Source organism: Ostreococcus tauri, assembly GCF_000214015.3.
Source record: "Ostreococcus tauri WGS project CAID00000000 data, contig chromosome 07, whole genome shotgun sequence".
NCBI lineage: Eukaryota > Viridiplantae > Chlorophyta > Mamiellophyceae > Mamiellales > Bathycoccaceae > Ostreococcus > Ostreococcus tauri.
This window is the reverse complement of record NC_014432.2, coordinates 283,141-300,676: the sequence shown is the minus strand read 5'-3', so window position 1 is coordinate 300,676 and position 17,536 is coordinate 283,141. Positions and strand designations below refer to the sequence as shown.

Here is a 17,536-nt window from a genome sequence, read left to right as displayed (position 1 = left end):
CCGGGGGAATTGGGAAGTACTTCGTGCCGTTAATCGAGCGATTGGCGCGGGGAGATTGGTTCACGGCGCGCGTGAGCGCGTGCGGGTTGTTCTCGACGGCGTTCGAGAAGTCGGAAGAATCGCAATTGGAAATGCGTAAGACTTTGACCAAACTGTTTAAAGAACTTTGCGCGGACGAAACACCCATGGTTCGTCGCGCGGCGGCGCAAAATTTGGGGAAGATCGCCAAGGTGAGCTCGGCAAACTTTATCGTCAACGAGTTGTTGGCGAACTTTGCGGCGTTGACTGGTGACGACCAAGACTCTGTGCGACTGCTCGTCGTCGAGGATTGCGTTGTTTTGGGTAAGCTGCTCAGTACGACGGATTGTGCGAACAAGATCATTCCGATCATGCTCAAGTTCGCCGCAGACAAGAGCTGGCGCGTTAGATATGCGGTTGCGCAGCAAATATACGAAATGTGCGAGGTTGTGGGCGCTGAACACGCGGCGACGGGTTTGTTCGATGCATTCATTAGTTTGCTCGCCGATACGGAAGGAGAGGTAAGAATTTCGGCGGCGGGTAAGATATCAGAATTCTGCGCCCTTGCGGGGCCGGAGTACGCCTCTGAAAAGATCTTGCCTCAAGTGAACAAACTCGCTACGGATCAGTCGCAGCATGTGAGAGCGGCACTTGCGGCGGCCATCCTGGGTTTGGCGCCGACCATGGGCAGGGAATTGACGGTGGAGAAGTTGCTTCCAGTGTTTTTCATCCTTCTCAAGGATGAGTTCCCGGATGTGCGATTGAACATCATCAGCAAGCTAGATCAAGTGAACACTGTGATTGGGGTTGAAATGCTCGCCAAAGAGCTCCTGCCGGCCATCAAGGAGTTGGCAGAGGATAAGCACTGGCGCGTGCGACTAGCCATCATTGAGTACATTCCAGTGTTCGCGCAGCAAATCGGGACGGCTTTCTTGTTCCGGAACGACAATGCCGGCGAGGGCGGCGAAGACATGCTCAACTCGCTTTGCCTGCAGTGGGTGCAAGACCCCGTTTACGCCATCCGCGAAGCGGCCGCGAACAACTTGTTCCACCTGACGGAAATTTTCGGCTCGAGCTGGGCGCTTCAGTACATTTTCCCGCGCATCAAACAGCTCATGTCCTCGCCGCACTACCTGTACCGGCTGACGGTTCTTCGTGCGTTGTCTCTCTTGGCCCCCGCCGTGGGAGAGGACGTCATTTTGGGGGAGATTTTGCCCATCATCAAGCACGCGACGACCGACACGGTCCCAAACGTTCGCTTCAACGCCGCTAAGGCGCTCTCTCCGATCATTGGGACCATCGATGGGGTAAAAGTTCAAAGCGAAATCAAACCGATTCTAGTCGGTTTGCAGAGCGACCCCGATGTCGACGTTCGCTTCTTCGCCGAGCAAGTCTTGGCCTCCACCGCGTAGACGACGCTGTACTTGTAATCATCAACACGCACGTGCACGAAATAACCCCCAAATCGATCGCGCGCCCTGTAGATGCGTTCTCAACTCTCCCCACGCGTCTCGGCGCTCCGCGTCGAGCGCCGCGGCACGGCGTTCAGTCGTCTAGCCTTTTTCACGGGATCGCGTTTGCACTGTTCCGACTTTGCACTGTTCCGACGCCTCGCCCCTTCCTCGGCCTCGAGCGCGAGCGTTCTTCTCGACGTGCCGCACATCGACGCGATCGACCGACGACGCGCGCGCTCCTTCGTCGTCGTGACGTCTCGCGCGCCGTCGTCGTCGTCGTCGTCGTCGTCGTCGTCGTCATCGTCATCGTGATCAACGGTCGCGCGTCATGGTCTCCGCGAGTGCGTACGCCGTGTTATCGCTCGCCGCGTTCGTCGGTAACGCCGGCGTCGCGGTCACAGGGTTCGGTATGGCCATAGTGTACTGGCTCGTGGTGCAGATCGCGGACGTGAGCGGACACGCAGTCGACGCGAGGCGGGCGATTTTCATTCAGTCGCTCTCGCTGCTCGCGGCGCAGCCGCTGTTGTTGAAGAACGCGAATCCGCGAAAATACGCCACGAGATCGTTGATGCGATTATTTTTGCCGGTGACGATTGTGTCGACGCCGCTCGGGCAGTTGGCTGGGGATTACGTGAACGTCGAGGTGATTCAACTCGTCGCGGGGATCCTCGTGCTCGGCGTCGCGTGTTTCGAGCTGTACAGGAATCGGGCGCTAGTCGTGACGGTGGTGCGCGATTGCGTCGCGCCAACGAGAGACGATGAAACTTCGATCGGCGATTACGACTTGCTTCAGGAGCTCGGGAGCGGGTCGCAGGCCGTCGTAAAACTTGCCGAACACAAACAGTCAAAGAAGCGATTCGCGATGAAAATCATCCAGAAGACGAAACTGGGACCGAACATCAGCGACAAGCAGGCGAAGATAATGACGGCCGATGACATGGCCAGGATGGAAGCGAAAGTTATGAAAGATCTCGATCATCCGAACATTATTCGCTTGGTCGAGGTGATCGAAACGGACGCTCGCTGGTACTTTGTGATGGAACTGATTCACGGCGGTGAGCTCTTTGATCACCTCGCGGACAACGGCGCGTACGAGGAGGCAACAGCACGCCAAATAATGAGACAACTATTTGAAGCCGCCAAAACTATGCAAGCGCACGGCATCATACACCGTGATCTTAAGCCGGAGAACATAATGCTCGCCGAGGCGGCGACGAACGCGGGTTCCGCGCCAGTGGTGAAAATTGCTGATTTTGGTCTCGCCGAGTTCATCAATGATGCGGGCAAACACTCGACTTTTGTTGGCACGCCAAACTACAGCTCACCTGAGATGTTGGACCCGGGGAGCACGTACAAAGTCGAATACGGTGCCGCTTGTGACGCTTGGAGTCTTGGAGTCATTGCGTACAACCTTATGGCTGGATTCCATCCATTTGACGACGAGTGTTCTGATCCTCCACTCCTTGAGCAGATGCAAAAGAGCCACTTTGACTTCAAACATCCCATTTGGGGAAACAAGTCTGAGGCTGCGAAGAATTTCATCCGCGCACTACTTGAAGTAGATCCTATGAAACGTCTAGATGCGTCTGGTGCGCTTGCCCATGAGTGGATGACAATGACGCTTTCGGCACCTATCTCTGGGCTGGCGCATACTGGGCAATACAAAAAGAGAAAAGTCGATGAAAGCGCGCCGGCCTTCTTCATGATCGGCTCGCAGCGCTCTGGCTCCAACTGGCTTCGAACTATGCTCGATGAGCGCGAGGACCTCGCGTCGCCTCATCCTCCGCACATCATGCGAGACTTTATGCCCATTCTGGACAAGTTTGGCAATCTCGACGATCCGGAATACTTACGTATCCTAATTGATCACGTATGTACTTTTGTGGAGCGTAACCAAGTTCCTTGGCTCACCATTCACAACACGTTAATTAACTTTAATCGCGCTGAATGTGAGAGGTTCGTTACGGAAAAACTTGACGTACTCCGAGCAACGGCCAAAGGTACTACTCTCCCGAAGGGTATGCATCTTCTTGCCATCTTCGACTTCGTCTACAACGAGTTCACGATTGCAAACGACAAGCGTATTTGGATGTGCAAGTCGATGGGAATGTCAAAGTATCATGACATGCTGCTTCAGTACTACGGTGAGCATCGCCTGCGCTATTTGTACCTCGTGCGCGACCCGCGTGATGTTGCGATGTCCTTCATGAAGACGCCCGTAGGGGACTGTCACTATTACCCAATCCTCACCAAGTGGTGCGGACTGCAAGACGCCGTGTTACCAATTATGGATACGCATTCTCACTTGATGTTGAAGGTTCACTATGAAGAGTTGCTGAGCGAGAAAGAAGCTACGATAAAAAAAATATACGACTTCATCGGCAAGCGCCGCTTCGGGATGGGGCAGCGCAGAGGTAGCGTGTTGGGTCTCGAGGACGTGAGCACTTTAATCGATGGCGCGAAACGCGGTCGACAGGCGGCAGCCGCTGCCGGTCTTTCTTACCAGTTCCAAAATCTTGTGCGAGGGCAATCTTTCGCGGCAAAACAGCACAAGAAATGGCTCAACGGAGATGAGCCATTGTCTGAGAACGACCTCTTACTCATTGAGTCGATTGCGCACAATCATATGAAGCGCCTTTCTTATGAAACGCACATCGTGCCTCATAAAAAGAGACCGCTGGTTTTTTCGCAAGAGCAGATAGAAGAGTTCGGGCGCCTCAACAAACTCGCCATTCAGAACATGATGGCAACCCTTGAGGTCGAGAATCCCGGCGACGCAGCGAGGCGGAAGCATCAGGCCGAAGTGCTCTCTTTGCCAGCACAGTTGATAGCGTGGAAAGACGAACATGCCTGCATCGACGTTGGTGACGTCACGGACGCACCGTATCCACATGAGTGGCCCAAGGATGCGCACATTTACGGCTACCTGACAGATGAGGAGGTGGCTGCCGGATTGACCATGAAGGAGCACGTGACTACCTGTAGTGACGGTTCGAACATTCGTTGGGCAGCCTTGTCGCAAAAGGGATACTATCCGACTGATTTTAATAGGCTGAAGAAGAACCAAGATTCCTTCGATCTCCAGGCGAATGTTGCCGGACGCGAGGGCAAGCATTTTGCGGCAGTCTTTGATGGTCATGGAACCACCGGCGATGTGTGTTCCAACTTTGCGAAACTTCACATACTCAAAGAGTTTGAGTCTACGATGCGCCGAAGTGAAAATGCCGCGTCGGCTCTTCGCGACGCACACGAGGTCGTGAACCAAGCTCTCCACGACGACAAGTCGATAAATGACGAAAAATCTGGCACGACATCCGTGTGCGTGTATCTGGACGACACGAACTTGTGCATAGCGAACGTTGGTGATTCTATCTGCATGGTGGGTAAAATCGGTGCCAAAGATGGCCGAACGCTAGAGGCTAAAGTGCTGATGAAAGAGCACACGCTCACCGATCCAGCTGAGCGCCAGCGTATTGAGAGCTCCGGTGGCCGCGTCATGAAGGAGTCACAGATAGACAGCGATGCCGCACAAACACACGCCTCACCGATGCGAAAGTTCAGAAAGAGTCTTTCCTTGAAAGAAGTTGATGATGGAGAGCAACTGCGCGTGTACGCCGCTAAGGGCAAGAATCCAGGGACGGCGTTTTCGCGCTCGCTCGGCGATTCCATGGCGGAATCGCTTGGCGTCATTGCTGAGCCAGATATCGAGCACTACGCTCTACGAGCCGAAGATCGAGTCGTTATCCTCTGTAGCGATGGCATCAGCGATTTCATCGCCCCTGACGAGGTTATGAAAGTCTGCTCGTTGTACAACAATCCGGCGGACGCTTGTCGTGCTCTCGTGGGCGAGGCGTATAAGCGCTGGATATCCTCGGAAGATCGTACCGATGATATCACAATCATCATCGGTTTCCGTGGAAGTAAGAGTGATCCCTCAGGAGATATCCCAGTGGCATCTTCGAGCACTGCTCTGACGACGGAAGGCAAGATTTGGACCGTCGGCATGGGCTTTGCGAGTGGCTTCTTGGGCGGTTTGTGCGGCATCCGTGGCCCACCAATCATCCTCTACTTTCTTCACGCCCCTATTAAAATGTCCAAGGCGGTCCAAAAGGGCAACGGGGCCGTCATCACGGCGGCGAACGTCTTTGTGCGAGTGTTGGTTTACGCGATCAAGTCTGCTGTGGACGAAAAGCACAACCAGTTCGCGTCGGACGATGTTCCTCTGTATGTTGTCATCGCCATCGTGAGCATAGGCGGCGTCGCGATTGGTCAGGATATCTTTCAGATGATGAAGGATAGTCAAGCCACGATAAAGACGGTTTTGTGCTTCCTCTTGCTCTTGTGCGGCATCAGTTTGATAATCTCCGGGGCGTGAGCGCAAATCATACTTGTTTAACAAATACTATCCCCTACGATGCGGCGGAGCGTCGTACGGCGCTCCGTTCCAGCTCTCTATCTCGACCAAGAGATCTTGTAAAATCTGATCCACCTGTTGGACGAATACCTTGCTCGCGTACGGCGGCGTAAACTTGGGTTTGACCATGAGCGTATGCTCGATGCGCACCCCCTCCGGGCCGTCCTCCACGGCCCACGCGCCCTCAAAGTCCCGCAAAAATCCCGTCCCCCGCCGTCCCGGCGCGAGCGAGCACCGCATCTTCAACTCCTCATCCCTCTCCTCGACCTCAAACGCGGTCGGGAACGCCCCACCGAAGACAAAAAACTTCCATTCGCACTCCTGCTCGATGTACACGTTCGTCGCCACGCACGCGTCGCCCTCGCACTCGATTACCCGCACGCTCCGCACCGCCCGAAACGCCCTCGGCGACGCCTCGTAATCCGTCAACAAATTATACACGCTCGTCGCGCTCACCCCTCGCACCGTCATCGTCCCTCGCACCGCGTACGCCCCGTTTTCGCTCCACGTCAGCGCGCACTCCGGCGCCCGCGTCAGCGCCACCTCCGCCCGCGCGCCGTCCATCCGCGCCCCGTCATCCGCGTCCGTCGTCCCCCGCCGCGGACCCATCCCTCGGCTCCACCGACGTCGCCGTCCACCGCCACCGCTCGACGCCCTCCCATCGCCCGCGCGACGCGGCACCGGCGTCCGCGTCGTCGCCAGATTCCACATCTCCAACTCCCGCGGTGCCGCGCGCGTGCGCGTCGCCCGCTCGGCCCTCGCGCGCGCCCGCGTCCCTCGGTCGCCCGCGCGATGGACGGCGATTAAATCCACACCCCGTCGCACGACGCACGCGCCGAGGCGTCGTCGCGCGCGCGCGCGTGCGGGGACATCATTCCATCGACGCGACGTCCCGGCATCGCGACCGACCGCCCAGACGACGACGCGCGTCGCGCGCGACGACGGTCCGCGCGCGTCGCGCTCGGGAGAGATGGAGGGAAAATACATCCACCGCGGCGTCGACGCGACGGTGGCGCGGACGCGGGCGCGCGCGCGCGACGGGGTGGGATCGCGATCGCGCGTCGGGATCGGGACGATGGGCGGGATGATGTCGCGGACGATCGTGGTGACGCTGGTGCTCGTGCTGTGCGGTGGAGGCGTCGCGCGAGGGGCGGGAACGGTGGAGACGTGTAAGAGTAAACGCGCGCACGAGGCGTTCGCGCGTGAGGGGTCGGCGCCGGGGAGAGGGAAAGGGATGACGTTTTGCGACGCGCATCGAGCGAAGACGTGCTGCGGACGAGCGCAGACGGACGCGGTGCGGGCGAAAGTGGTGCACATGCAGTTGAATGGATTCTCGGAGACGTGCCGAGATGCATGGGCCGCGGTGGAGTGCAGTGTGTGCGATGGAAGGGTGGGGACGGCGGATGGGACGCCGATTTGCGCCTCGGCGTGCGACGCCTTGTACGGAGCGTGTCGGAACGATTTTTTCTCCGAGGACGGCGCGCAGAGGTTGGTGCCGTGTAGACCCGGGGACGTTATTTGCACTAAACTCAGTGAGTGGATCGGGGACGTGAAGGATAAGGGGGCGGAGATGTGCTCGGCGGCGGGGTGGGACCCAGTGAAACCGGGAGAGCGATGGTGCTTTGACGGCGCGGCGGTCGCGTCGGATCCCTGGCGGTCGAGCGATCGTTCGCGTTCGCGCGGCGACTCCAAGAGGAATGATGCTAGGAGTAGACCTGCGAAGAAGACCAAGACCAAGGCCAAGCGCTTTTCTCTGAAATCGAATAAGGAGAGCTCGGCGAGACGAGCCGCGATATTGGCCGGCGGCGGCGCGGGATTGGCGTACGTCCTCATCAACCGCGTCATCCCCCTCGCGCTTCGAAGATGGCACAGGAAAAAATCCGTCAACTCCAGGTACGCCGCTCGCCACGCCGCCGAGCGCAGATCTCGCGCGCATTATTTGTGATGAAATCTTTTGCATTCGTTTCCGTCGCCCGACGCTCGCTCGAGCTCGTCCTCGTCCTCACACCTTCGCGCGCGTCGCCGTCCTCGCGTGCGTCGATCGTCCCCACCGAAAGATGTCAGCCGCGTCGACCTCCGCGTCCGCGCGCGCCGCATGCGCGTCGAAACGGTCGCAGACGCGCGCTACGGCGACGAATCAAAAATTTGCGCCGCCGCAGAAACGAAACTCTCGCGCGCTCGTTCGGCGCCGCGCGCGCGAAAACTACCACGGCGAGAGCGAGGCCCTGGCGCAGAAGTCCAAGGCGACGTATGATAAACTCGTGGACGTGTTCGACGGGCGAGAGGAGAAGGATTGGATCGCTCTGCTGGCGTTCAGTGGGAAGTGGCTGGATTTGCGAGGCGGCGTGTTCGAGCGGTGCGCGGAGCGGGCGCGAGAGAGCGAAGATCCGGACGATGAGATGCGTCTGAGCGCGCTGAGACGGAAGCTGATGGCCCTGGACGAGCGCGTGGACGCGTACGCGCGTACGCTGGAGGAGATACGTGAGAGGGAGAAGGATATGTGGGAGGGGTTCGTCGCAACGAGAAGGCGCGAGTTTACGGTGGAGTTCTTCACGTGGTTACGATTCAAGCTCGAGGCGGTGGCGCAAGGAGAGGACGATAACGCGAAGGAGGAGTTGACGAAGGAAGCGGCGCTGTTGTTGTCGCTGTGCGAGACGTACGATGAGGCGTCGAAGGATCAGCAGGTGATCGAGCAGGCGACGCAGACGCTGCAGGACATCCTGCAGGCGGATAGCTTGGACGCCATGGACGCCAAGATCGACGAGTTGGCCATGGCGAATCAGATCACCCCGGCGTTGGTCTTGACCGCATCCAAGGCGTACATGAGCGTCAAGGAGAGCCAGTACACCAAGGATGAGATCAAGGACGTCATGGCGCACTTGTACTTTAAGATGAAGGACACGACTGCGCGTCAGCAACCCAAAGAGGTCCGCATCTTGAAGTACATCCTCTCCATGGAGGACCCGATAGATCAAAGAAACGCCCTTGAAGAAGCCTTCACCCCAGGACCGGAGCTCGAGGAGGTCGGCGCCAACACCGACCTTCTCTGGTGCGAGCCCAAAGACCTCCTCGCCCTCATCGACGTCATCGTCGACAACTTTTACCAGAGCGCCGGGAAGAAAAACTTACGCGGCGACGCCGCGGCGATGATGAGCCCCGCGTTGGTGGAGCGCATGAAAGCCCTAAAACAAATCATCCTCGCCCACTTTAGCGAATAAATCATTTGTGACGACGCGTTTCAGTAGACAAAACCGTGTCGATCCGTCCGCGCGACTGTTCGCCCTACCAGGCGCGAACGGGACGTCATCGACCTCGCCCTCCGCTTACGCCTCACTCCCATGCCTCGCCCGGGGTTCGCGCACGCCACCGCGCCCGCGCTCGCGCACGCACGCGCGCGCATCTCGCCCGTCGCTCGTCGGCGCGTCGTCGTCATGCGCACGCGCGTCGACGGCGCCGCGAAATCGCTCGTCACCCAGCTCAGGCTCGCCCTCGGGTCGACCGCATCGCGCGCGTCGTCGATTGCCAGCGCTCGACGACGCGTTCGCGCGCTCGGGACGGCGACGAACGACCAGAGCACCGGGACGCGGGCGAACCCGAACGCCGAGGGGAAGGATAACAGCGGACGAGGGATTCGTCGGAGGTTTTTGGAGTTTTACGAGGCGAGAGGACACTCCAGGCAGCCGTCGGCGTCGCTCGTGCCGGAGGATCCCACGGTGTTACTCACGATTGCGGGAATGTTGCAATTCAAGCCGGTGTTCATGGGACAGAGAGAGCGGGAGATGCCGAGAGCGACGACGACGCAGAAGTGCGTGCGGACGAATGATATCGAAAACGTCGGGGTCACGGCGAGGCATCACACGTTTTTCGAGATGCTCGGAAACTTTAGTTTTGGGGATTACTTTAAGAGAGAGGCGTGCGAGTGGGCGTGGGAACTGGCGACGAATGAGTTCGGATTGAACCCTGAGCGGGTGTGGGTGAGCGTGTTTCGCGAGGACGACGAGGCGTTTGCGATTTGGCGAGACGTCGTGGGCGTTCCGGAGAGCCGCATCAAGCGCATGGACGAGAAGGATAACTTCTGGGCCGCCGGTCCGACCGGTCCGTGCGGTCCGTGCTCGGAGCTTTATTACGACTTTCACCCCGAGCGCGGGTTGGACGGGGCCGATTTAGACGACGATTCGCGCTTCATCGAGTTCTATAACTTGGTCTTCATGGAGCTCAATCGCGATGCGGACGGCGGCATCAAGCCTCTGAAGAATAAAAATATCGATACCGGTATGGGTCTCGAGCGCATGGCGCAGATTCTTCAGGGTGTCTCAAACAACTACGAGACCGATCTCATCAGACCCATCATCGACAAGGCGGCGTCGATGGCTGGTCTAGACTACGCCTCATGCAGTGCCACGCAAAAGCAGCAACTTAAGGTGATTGGCGACCACACGCGTGCCGTGACGTACATGATTTCTGACGGCGTGTTCGCGTCCAACATCGGCCGAGGGTACATCGTCAGACGCCTTCTGCGTCGTGTCGTGCGCAACGGACGTCTTCTTGGAATCAAGCCGGCTGACGGACAGAGTGCGTTCACGCCGTCCATCGCCGAGGTTGCCATCTCCATGTCAGAGGAGTGCGATCCTCAGGTGGTAAAGAATACGGCGCGCATCCTCGCCGAGCTCGAACGCGAGGAATTGAGCTTCCAGAAAACACTCGGCCGTGGCGAAGAGATGCTCGCCGAACTAATCGAGAAGGCTAAAGACAGTAAGTCTGGGTTGAGTGGCAAGGATGCGTTTACGCTGTACGACACGTATGGTTTTCCGCTTGATATCACCACGGATGTCGCCTCCGAGGCTGGGATTGCGGTTGATCTCGAGGGCTTCGAGAAGGCGATGGCAGAACAGCGCTCGATGAGCCAGGCGGCGCATCAAACCGTGGACGTCACCGCTGGTAATGCCTTGGCTCAAGTCGCCGACGAACTCGGTGCGATGAGTGAGTTCATTGGATACGACAACATTTCCAGCGACGTCTCGAACGTTCTCGCGATTGTCTCTGGAGGAGAGTCCGTGGAGGAGGCTTCTGGAGGCGCGCGTGTCGACGTCGTGCTCGATGTCACTCCGTTCTACGCCGAAAGTGGTGGTCAAGTCGGTGATAACGGTTTCCTTCACTCCGCCGATGGCGCGGTGCTCAAAGTGACCGACGTGCAGAAGGCTGGAGGTGGTCGTATCATCGTCCACTCCGCGACTGTTGTGAAGGGCTCTATTAAGAAAGGTAGTCAAGTGTCGGCCAACGTTGATGAAAACGCTCGCCGACGCGCGAGGAACAATCATACCGCGACGCACTTACTCCAATCCGCACTCAAGAAGGTTCTCGGCGACGACGTCTCACAAGCTGGCTCGCTGTGCGGCTTTGATCGACTTCGCTTCGATTTCAACTGTCCCAAGGCGGTCACCGAGGCGCAACTGCTGGAGGTTGAAACTTTAGTCAATGGTTGGATCTCCCAAAGCGCGGATCTCACCGCTGAGGAGATGCCGATCGCCGCTGCGAAGGAGAAGGGTGCGACGATGATGTTTGGGGAGAAGTACGGAGACGTCGTCCGAGTGGTCGACGTGCCGGGCATCTCCATGGAGCTTTGCGGGGGTACGCACGTCTCCAACACTGCAGAAATCGGAGGATTCAAAATCATCAGCGAGGCCGGTATCGCGAGCGGCATTCGACGCATCGAAGCCGTCGCCGGTGCGGGCGTTGTCGAGCTCTTGCAACAGCGAGACGCGGTGGTGAAGCAGCTCGCGAGCACTCTTCGAGTGCCCCCCGAGGAGATTGCCAGCCGCGTGTCCGGTATGCAGAAGGATTTAGTCGCTGCGCAAAAGCTCGCAGAATCTCTTCGAGGCGAATTGGCGGTCGCCAAGGCCAACGCGTTGGTCTCCGAGGCTCGCGCTGTGGGCGAATCCAAGGTGCTCGTCGCTCGCCTCGACGGCGTAGACCCCGGCGCGCTCAAGGTGGCGGCCGAAAACCTCGCCACGCAACTCGGTGACGGCGCCGCCGTCATCCTCGGTAGCGCCAACGGCGACAACGTCGGTCTCGTCGCCCTCTTCGACACGAAGGTCCAAAAAGACGGTGATCTCAAGGCTGGACAAGTCCTCGGCGCCGCCGCGAAGCGCTGCGGTGGTGGCGGCGGCGGCAAGCCCGGTTTCGCCCAAGCCGGCGGTCGCGACGCCACCCAGCTCGACGCCGCTTTGGACGAAGCCCTGCAAACGCTCACCACCGCGCTCGACAAGTGATCACACGACCTCACGTAGCGCTGTAAAACCACCCGCCAACACGATTCCTAGCACTGTCTTGTTCCTAAATGTTTGAATTTTCACCCCAGCTGTCGAACGATTTTTCCCGAAGCATCTCTCTCGCGCGTCTTCGTCGCGAACGCGTCACTTCGCCCCCGAACGCGCTCGATATGCCGCAGATTCAGTACAGCGAAAAGTATTACGACGACGTGTACGAGTACAGGTGCGTCTACCGAGTCGCGTCGACGCGTTTAACGGATGTATCGGTCGGATTTCGTGAAGAGACGAACGGACGACTGACGAGTGTTCGCGTCGTGTGCGCGCGACCAGACACGTGGTTTTACCTCCGGACATCGCGAAACTCCTTCCGAAGAACCGTTTGTTGACCGAGGTGCGGGTTGGCGCGTGATGAAGCGATGGAGACGCGACGCGCACGGGATGCGAGCGCGCGTCGCGCTCTTTCCCCTGGGCGGCGAGCGCGCGGAGGGAGGCGCGAATGTGACTGACGAGTGAGTGCGTTCGTAAATCGCAGACCGAGTGGCGCGGATTGGGTGTACAGCAATCGAGAGGATGGGTGCATTACGGTGCGTCGAGTGAGTGCGTGGGAGAGATTTGAGACTGACGGCGACTTGTTTCGCGACTGGCGCAGCGATTCACCGACCCGAACCGCACATCATGTTATACAGGTGCGTAAAAGCGGTCTCGTCGCACAGAGGATTGTATTTTTTCGCGCACATTCGTGAGTGTTACGTTTCGCGCGAGACCCCTCTGACCTCGCGCGCGTGCTTCGTTCGCAGGCGTCCGCTGACGGAGACGCCTCCACAGTGAGTGAGGAGCAGAAACGGCGAAATGAGACAAAGTTGTTTGTAGTAGCAAATCCTTAGCAAAATCATATTTATCATTTGACGAGGCTAATCGTGCCATTGAATATTTATTGCGGTTGGTACGCATCACCACCGCTTGGCGTGAAGGAAACAACGGCGGGCGGGGCGAGAGGAGCTGGAGGAGCAACAGCGGTCGGCGACACCACCATCGATTGAACTGGGCGAGGTGGCGGCGGCGTGGATGACGGGGCCGGCGATCGCGGCGGTTGCGCAAACGCCGAACCGCTCGGAGTCGGAGGAGAGCCGAACTCAGTACGAGCGGCCGGGTTGGCTTGGAAATCAACGTATCGCGAGGCTTGCGGCGCGCCTGATCGGAAGCCCAGATCCCACATCTTGCACCAAACGAAGAACTGAGGGATTCTGAGCAAACAAATCATGACAATCATTCCGCACGCGAACTCGTTCCCTCGTCGGTGGATAGAGTTGGTCCATTTCGTCTCATCAATCGCGTCCCTCAGGTACACTCCCAACCAAATGATATCGAGCCATATCGTGAACCAATACGTCGCCGCCGTGTACTACGAATCGCAAACGAACGCGCGCGCACGTCAGTCTTCTCATTCTCACGCCCCACGCGACGCGCGCGATGACGAAATCACAAAGACGCAAAATTCGAACGCGAAGTCATTCGACGCGACATTCCGACGCGAAACCGCGCCCGCGCGCCCCTCGTCCGCGCCCTTCTCCCCCCCCCATCCGCGCCGTCGCGCTCGCGCACCTTGAGCAACGCTTTCGTCGACGTCTCGATCGCGACGAGGCCTAGCGCGGACATCGCGACCACGCCCGCGAGGTACCCCGAGCCGTGAAACCCAGCGCTCGTGCCCAGTAATCCGAGCGCGAGCTGCGCGTGCATCATCCCTCGCGCCGCCGCCTCCAGCGCGTCGATCGACCCCGGGACGCATCGCGCGAACAGACTCGCCATGCCGTCGCCGTCAACCGCGCGCCCGTCGCGATCTGGGCGCCTCGCGCGCACCGCGACCGCCTCGCGCGCGCCGCGCGCCGGAGATGCCGCGCGTGCGACGGGGCTATACCCTAAACCCTACCCCACCTGGATCGCTCGGGTGACCGCGCATACTGTTCGCCCACACCGGCGGTGTGTCGATCGCGCGCGCAGACTGTTCGCCCACACCGGCGGTGTGTCGATCGCGCGCGCACACTGTTCGCCCACACCGGCGGTGTGTCGATCGCGCGCGCACACTGTTCGCCCACACCGATGGGGTGTCAGGGTGGCGTTCGCGCGCGATGGGCGAACGATCGCGCGCGATGGGCGGTGGTGCGTCCACGCGCGACGCCGCGACGCCGCACGTCCGAGCGCGCGCGATCGTTCGTCGATGTCGTCGTCGACCTCGGTGATCGCGCGGGCGAACGCGCGCGGGCGTGGCGCGCGATGGGCGGATAACGTCGCGCGATGGCGAACGAACGGGCGAACGACGTCGACGGGGACGCACGACGGCGTGAGCGCACGAACGGCGAGCGCGCGCGGACGCACGGAGGGTGACGCGAGCGGTGCGTCGACGACGCGGCGATCGGTCGTCGCGCGCGTCGGTCGCGGGAGGGCGATGCGGGGTGGGCGAGGGGCGATCGCGCGCGCCGGCGTCGTCGCCGCGTCGAACGCGGACGGCGGGTTGAAGTTTACGTACGAGAGCGCGACGAGCGAGCGTACGACGACGACGACGGCGACGACGGTGCGGCGAACGGGGGGTGGGAGCTCGAGCGGGCCGGATAACGTCGCGCGAACGCTGCTCGCGGCGGGCGCGGTGGTCGGAGCGGTGTGCGCGGCGGATTACGCCTTTGTCAAGCTCGGCGGTCTCGCTTGGGCGACGACGCCCGGTGCGAGCGCGATTCGTGCGAGCGCAACTACGGTTGCGACGCTCGTGTCGGCGTATTTTTGGAGCAAGTTTGGTGGGATGTCCACCGTCCCAGGGGCGCTGTCGACGTGCTTGACGTACGCGTTCGGCTCCCTCCTGTCCATCGTCATGGTGCAGGCGTACGGCGTGAGCGTCGCGTGCGTGCTCAGCGCGGTCACAGCGGCCACGGCGACGTGCGCGGTGGCTTTCCTCGTTCGTTCGCTCGCCGATTCGTCTATCTTGAGGCGTTCGTACAGCGAAGAACTGTCACGGTCCGCCATGCAACGTGGGGCGCGGTCTTTTGAACGTCTCGAGGCTCTTCGCGAAGTCATGATGAAAGAGTTCGAGGCTGAAATGGCTGAGTTGGAGGCGAAACAGTCCGGTTTCGATAGTGAAATGCGACGTGTAGAAGAGCGCCATCGCTCGGAAGTCGCTCGACTCGAGATGGAAATCGGCAAGCTTCGCGATCAGAACAAGAGCGCCGCCGCGGACAAGGCGAAGGCTCTCGATAACGCTAAGGCTGCGTTCGAAATCGAAAAGCAACGCATGCGCGAGCAATTTGAACGCGACACGGCGCTGCTGAAGAATACGATCGCTAAGCTCGAAGCTGAAGTTATTAACATGGCTGAGCAATTTGACGCTGAGCGAAAGGATCTCCTCGCAAAGGTGCGCGCCGCCAAGGGCTTGTACCACGCCCAAAAAGCGATGATGCTCTCCGAAGTCGGCAAGCTGCAAAAGGTTATCTATTTGAAGGAAGCCGCCAGCACCGAATTGCACGCAACAATCACTGCGATTGAAACTGAAAAGCTCACACTCATTTCCAAGCTCGAAGAGACTGTGGCGGTTGCGAACAAGACGCAAGCTGAGCTCGTCACCGCCGTCGCTGAGATTCAGTCCGAATCAGAGAGCGAGCTCCAGCGCGCCGTCGCTGAGATTCAGTCTGAATCGGAGGGCGAGCTCCAGCGCGCTGTCGCTGAGATACGGTCACAGTCGGAGCGCGAACTTGAGCGCGCGATCGCTGAGGCACTTTCTGAGCGACAAGCGATCGAACTTCTCATGAAGGAGAAGGAAGAAGCTTGGAAGATTGAACTGCGTGCTTCGTTGACAGAAACGGAGACGAAGATCACCGCGGACTGGCAGAAGAAGCAAGCCGCACTCGAAGCGCAACATGCTGACTTGATGGCACAACTCAAGCGCGATTACGATGGTAAGCTGAATGACGCCGACGCCATACGTGTTGAGATGGTCGAGGCGGAGAAGAGGCTCATCGCGGAAGTGCAAAAGAAACAAGTGGAGCTCGAGGCACAACACTCTGATTCGATGGCGCGACTCAAGCGCGAGTACGAGGGCAAGCTGAAAGATGCTGAAGTGGCCAACCTGCAGGCGAACGATGCTGCAATGAGCGAACTCAAGCGTTCGCTCACAGCGACGTACGAAAGTGCGGCGGATGCGGCTCAACGCGCGCACGCGGCAAGCCTCGAGAAGATGAAGGAATCGACAGCCAAGGATATCGCCTCCATAAGATCCGAGATGGCTGTGCTCAAGGCGACTTACGAGAGCGCTGCGGCCGCGGCTCAAAGCGCGCACACGAGAAGCCTTGAACAGCTCAAGGAAGCTCACGCGCGCGACATCGCCGCATCGAGACAGGAACTTGTTGAGGCGGTCGCAGATCAACTCAAGCTTCACGAAGACGAGAAGCTCCAGCTCAGTGCCGAATTGAAGAGTGAGGAACTACGAATCACCGCCGAGTTGATGGCCGAGAAGGAGGCTGCGATTGCGGAAGTTAACAAACAGCTCTCAACGGCGAAAAACGAGCGCGCAGCGCTTTATGAACTCGCGATGAACGAATCTGCTAAGATGAGGAACTTCTCCGCTGATGCACTGCAGACGGCTATCAATGAAACTGAGGAAAGACTCAATTTTTTCTGGTCGGGTAAGATGGATCGTCTTGCCGCGGCGCACAACACGAAGGTATCCAAGATGGAGAAGGACTTCAAGAGCAAGATGAAGGCCGCGAAGGAAGACTCCAAGCAGGAGCTCGTCGCGCAGCTTGAGTTCACCCAAAAGGCGACGCGCGCGGCTATGGAATCTGAGTACGAAGGACAGATGACGAGCCTGAAGCGCTCGCTTCAAGGCGAGCGACGCGCGCTTTACGCGCTGATGCGAAGCGAAAACTCCAAGAAGAGTGATACCTCTGAGACTGAAGAAAAGCTCAACGCGCTCTGGGAAGGTAAAATGGAGCGTCTCGCTGCTGCTCACGCCGCCAAGGTGGCGAAGATGGAGAAGGATTTCAAGAGCAAGATGAAGGCCGCGAAGGAAGACTCCAAGCAGGAGCTCGTCGCGCAGCTTGAGTTTACCCAAAAGGCAACGCGCGCGGCTATGGAATCTGAGTACGAAGGACAGATGACGAGCCTGAAGCGCTCGCTTCAAGGCGAGCGACGCGCGCTTTACGCGCTGATGCGAAGCGAAAACTCCAAGAAGATTAATACCTCTGAGACTGAAGAAAAGCTCAACGCGCTCTGGGAAGGTAAAATGGAGCGTCTCGCTGCTGCTCACGCCGCCAAGGTGGCGAAGATGGAGAAGGACTTCAAGAGCAAGATGAAGGCCGCGAAGGAAGACTCCAAGCAGGAGCTCGTCGCGCAGCTTGAGT

At 59.1% G+C, this 17,536-nt stretch overlaps 9 protein-coding genes across 9 annotated transcripts in view; 7 read left to right on the top strand and 2 right to left on the bottom strand.

Annotated features, from left to right (window-relative positions):
* The window catches only part of OT_ostta07g01920 (Armadillo-type fold), a gene marked incomplete at both ends in the record, with an annotated part of 3,321 nt that extends 1,891 nt beyond the window's left edge, over positions 1–1,430 (top strand). The window contains one exon of the mRNA XM_003080257.2: positions 1–1,430. This exon is cut by the window's left edge and continues 1,891 nt beyond it. Coding sequence (XP_003080305.2) covers positions 1–1,430 — 1,430 coding nt within the window.
* A 370-nt stretch (positions 1,431–1,800) lies between these two features.
* OT_ostta07g01910 (Calcium/calmodulin-dependent/calcium-dependent protein kinase) lies at positions 1,801–5,847 on the top strand (the record flags this gene model as incomplete). The annotated part of the gene is made up of 1 exon (XM_003080255.2): positions 1,801–5,847. The coding sequence occupies one exon, from the start codon at positions 1,801–1,803 to the stop codon at positions 5,845–5,847; it is 4,047 nt and encodes a 1,348-aa protein (XP_003080303.2).
* Positions 5,848–5,874: 27 nt separating this feature from the next.
* Positions 5,875–6,495, bottom strand: OT_ostta07g01900 (Streptomyces cyclase/dehydrase; the record flags this gene model as incomplete). The annotated part of the gene is made up of 1 exon (XM_003080254.2): positions 5,875–6,495. The coding sequence occupies one exon, from the start codon at positions 6,493–6,495 to the stop codon at positions 5,875–5,877; it is 621 nt and encodes a 206-aa protein (XP_003080302.2).
* Positions 6,496–6,856: 361 nt separating this feature from the next.
* On the top strand, positions 6,857–7,831 carry OT_ostta07g01895 (Folate receptor-like; the record flags this gene model as incomplete). Its single annotated transcript, XM_022983776.1, has 1 exon — positions 6,857–7,831. One exon carries the CDS (start codon positions 6,857–6,859, stop codon positions 7,829–7,831), a length of 975 nt encoding a protein of 324 aa, XP_022839408.1.
* Positions 7,832–7,943: 112 nt separating this feature from the next.
* OT_ostta07g01890 (Folate receptor-like) lies at positions 7,944–9,104 on the top strand (the record flags this gene model as incomplete). Its single annotated transcript, XM_003080253.1, has 1 exon — positions 7,944–9,104. The coding sequence occupies one exon, from the start codon at positions 7,944–7,946 to the stop codon at positions 9,102–9,104; it is 1,161 nt and encodes a 386-aa protein (XP_003080301.1).
* A 120-nt stretch (positions 9,105–9,224) lies between these two features.
* On the top strand, positions 9,225–12,155 carry OT_ostta07g01880 (Alanine-tRNA ligase, class IIc,anti-codon-binding domain; the record flags this gene model as incomplete). The annotated part of the gene is made up of 1 exon (XM_003080252.2): positions 9,225–12,155. One exon carries the CDS (start codon positions 9,225–9,227, stop codon positions 12,153–12,155), a length of 2,931 nt encoding a protein of 976 aa, XP_003080300.2.
* Positions 12,156–12,325: 170 nt separating this feature from the next.
* Positions 12,326–12,983, top strand: OT_ostta07g01870 (Cyclin-dependent kinase, regulatory subunit; the record flags this gene model as incomplete). Its single annotated transcript, XM_022983775.1, has 5 exons — positions 12,326–12,378; positions 12,486–12,546; positions 12,688–12,739; positions 12,805–12,841; positions 12,953–12,983. 5 exons carry the CDS (start codon positions 12,326–12,328, stop codon positions 12,981–12,983), a joined length of 234 nt encoding a protein of 77 aa, XP_022839407.1.
* A 103-nt stretch (positions 12,984–13,086) lies between these two features.
* Positions 13,087–13,961, bottom strand: OT_ostta07g01860 (unnamed product; the record flags this gene model as incomplete). Its single annotated transcript, XM_022983774.1, has 2 exons — positions 13,087–13,557; positions 13,758–13,961. The coding sequence occupies 2 exons, from the start codon at positions 13,959–13,961 to the stop codon at positions 13,087–13,089; spliced, it is 675 nt and encodes a 224-aa protein (XP_022839406.1).
* Positions 13,962–14,370: 409 nt separating this feature from the next.
* Positions 14,371–17,536, top strand: OT_ostta07g01850 (unnamed product; the record flags this gene model as incomplete). Its single annotated transcript, XM_003080248.2, has 1 exon — positions 14,371–17,536. A coding segment is annotated over one exon (3,166 nt), but the record flags the coding sequence as incomplete, so codon positions are not given.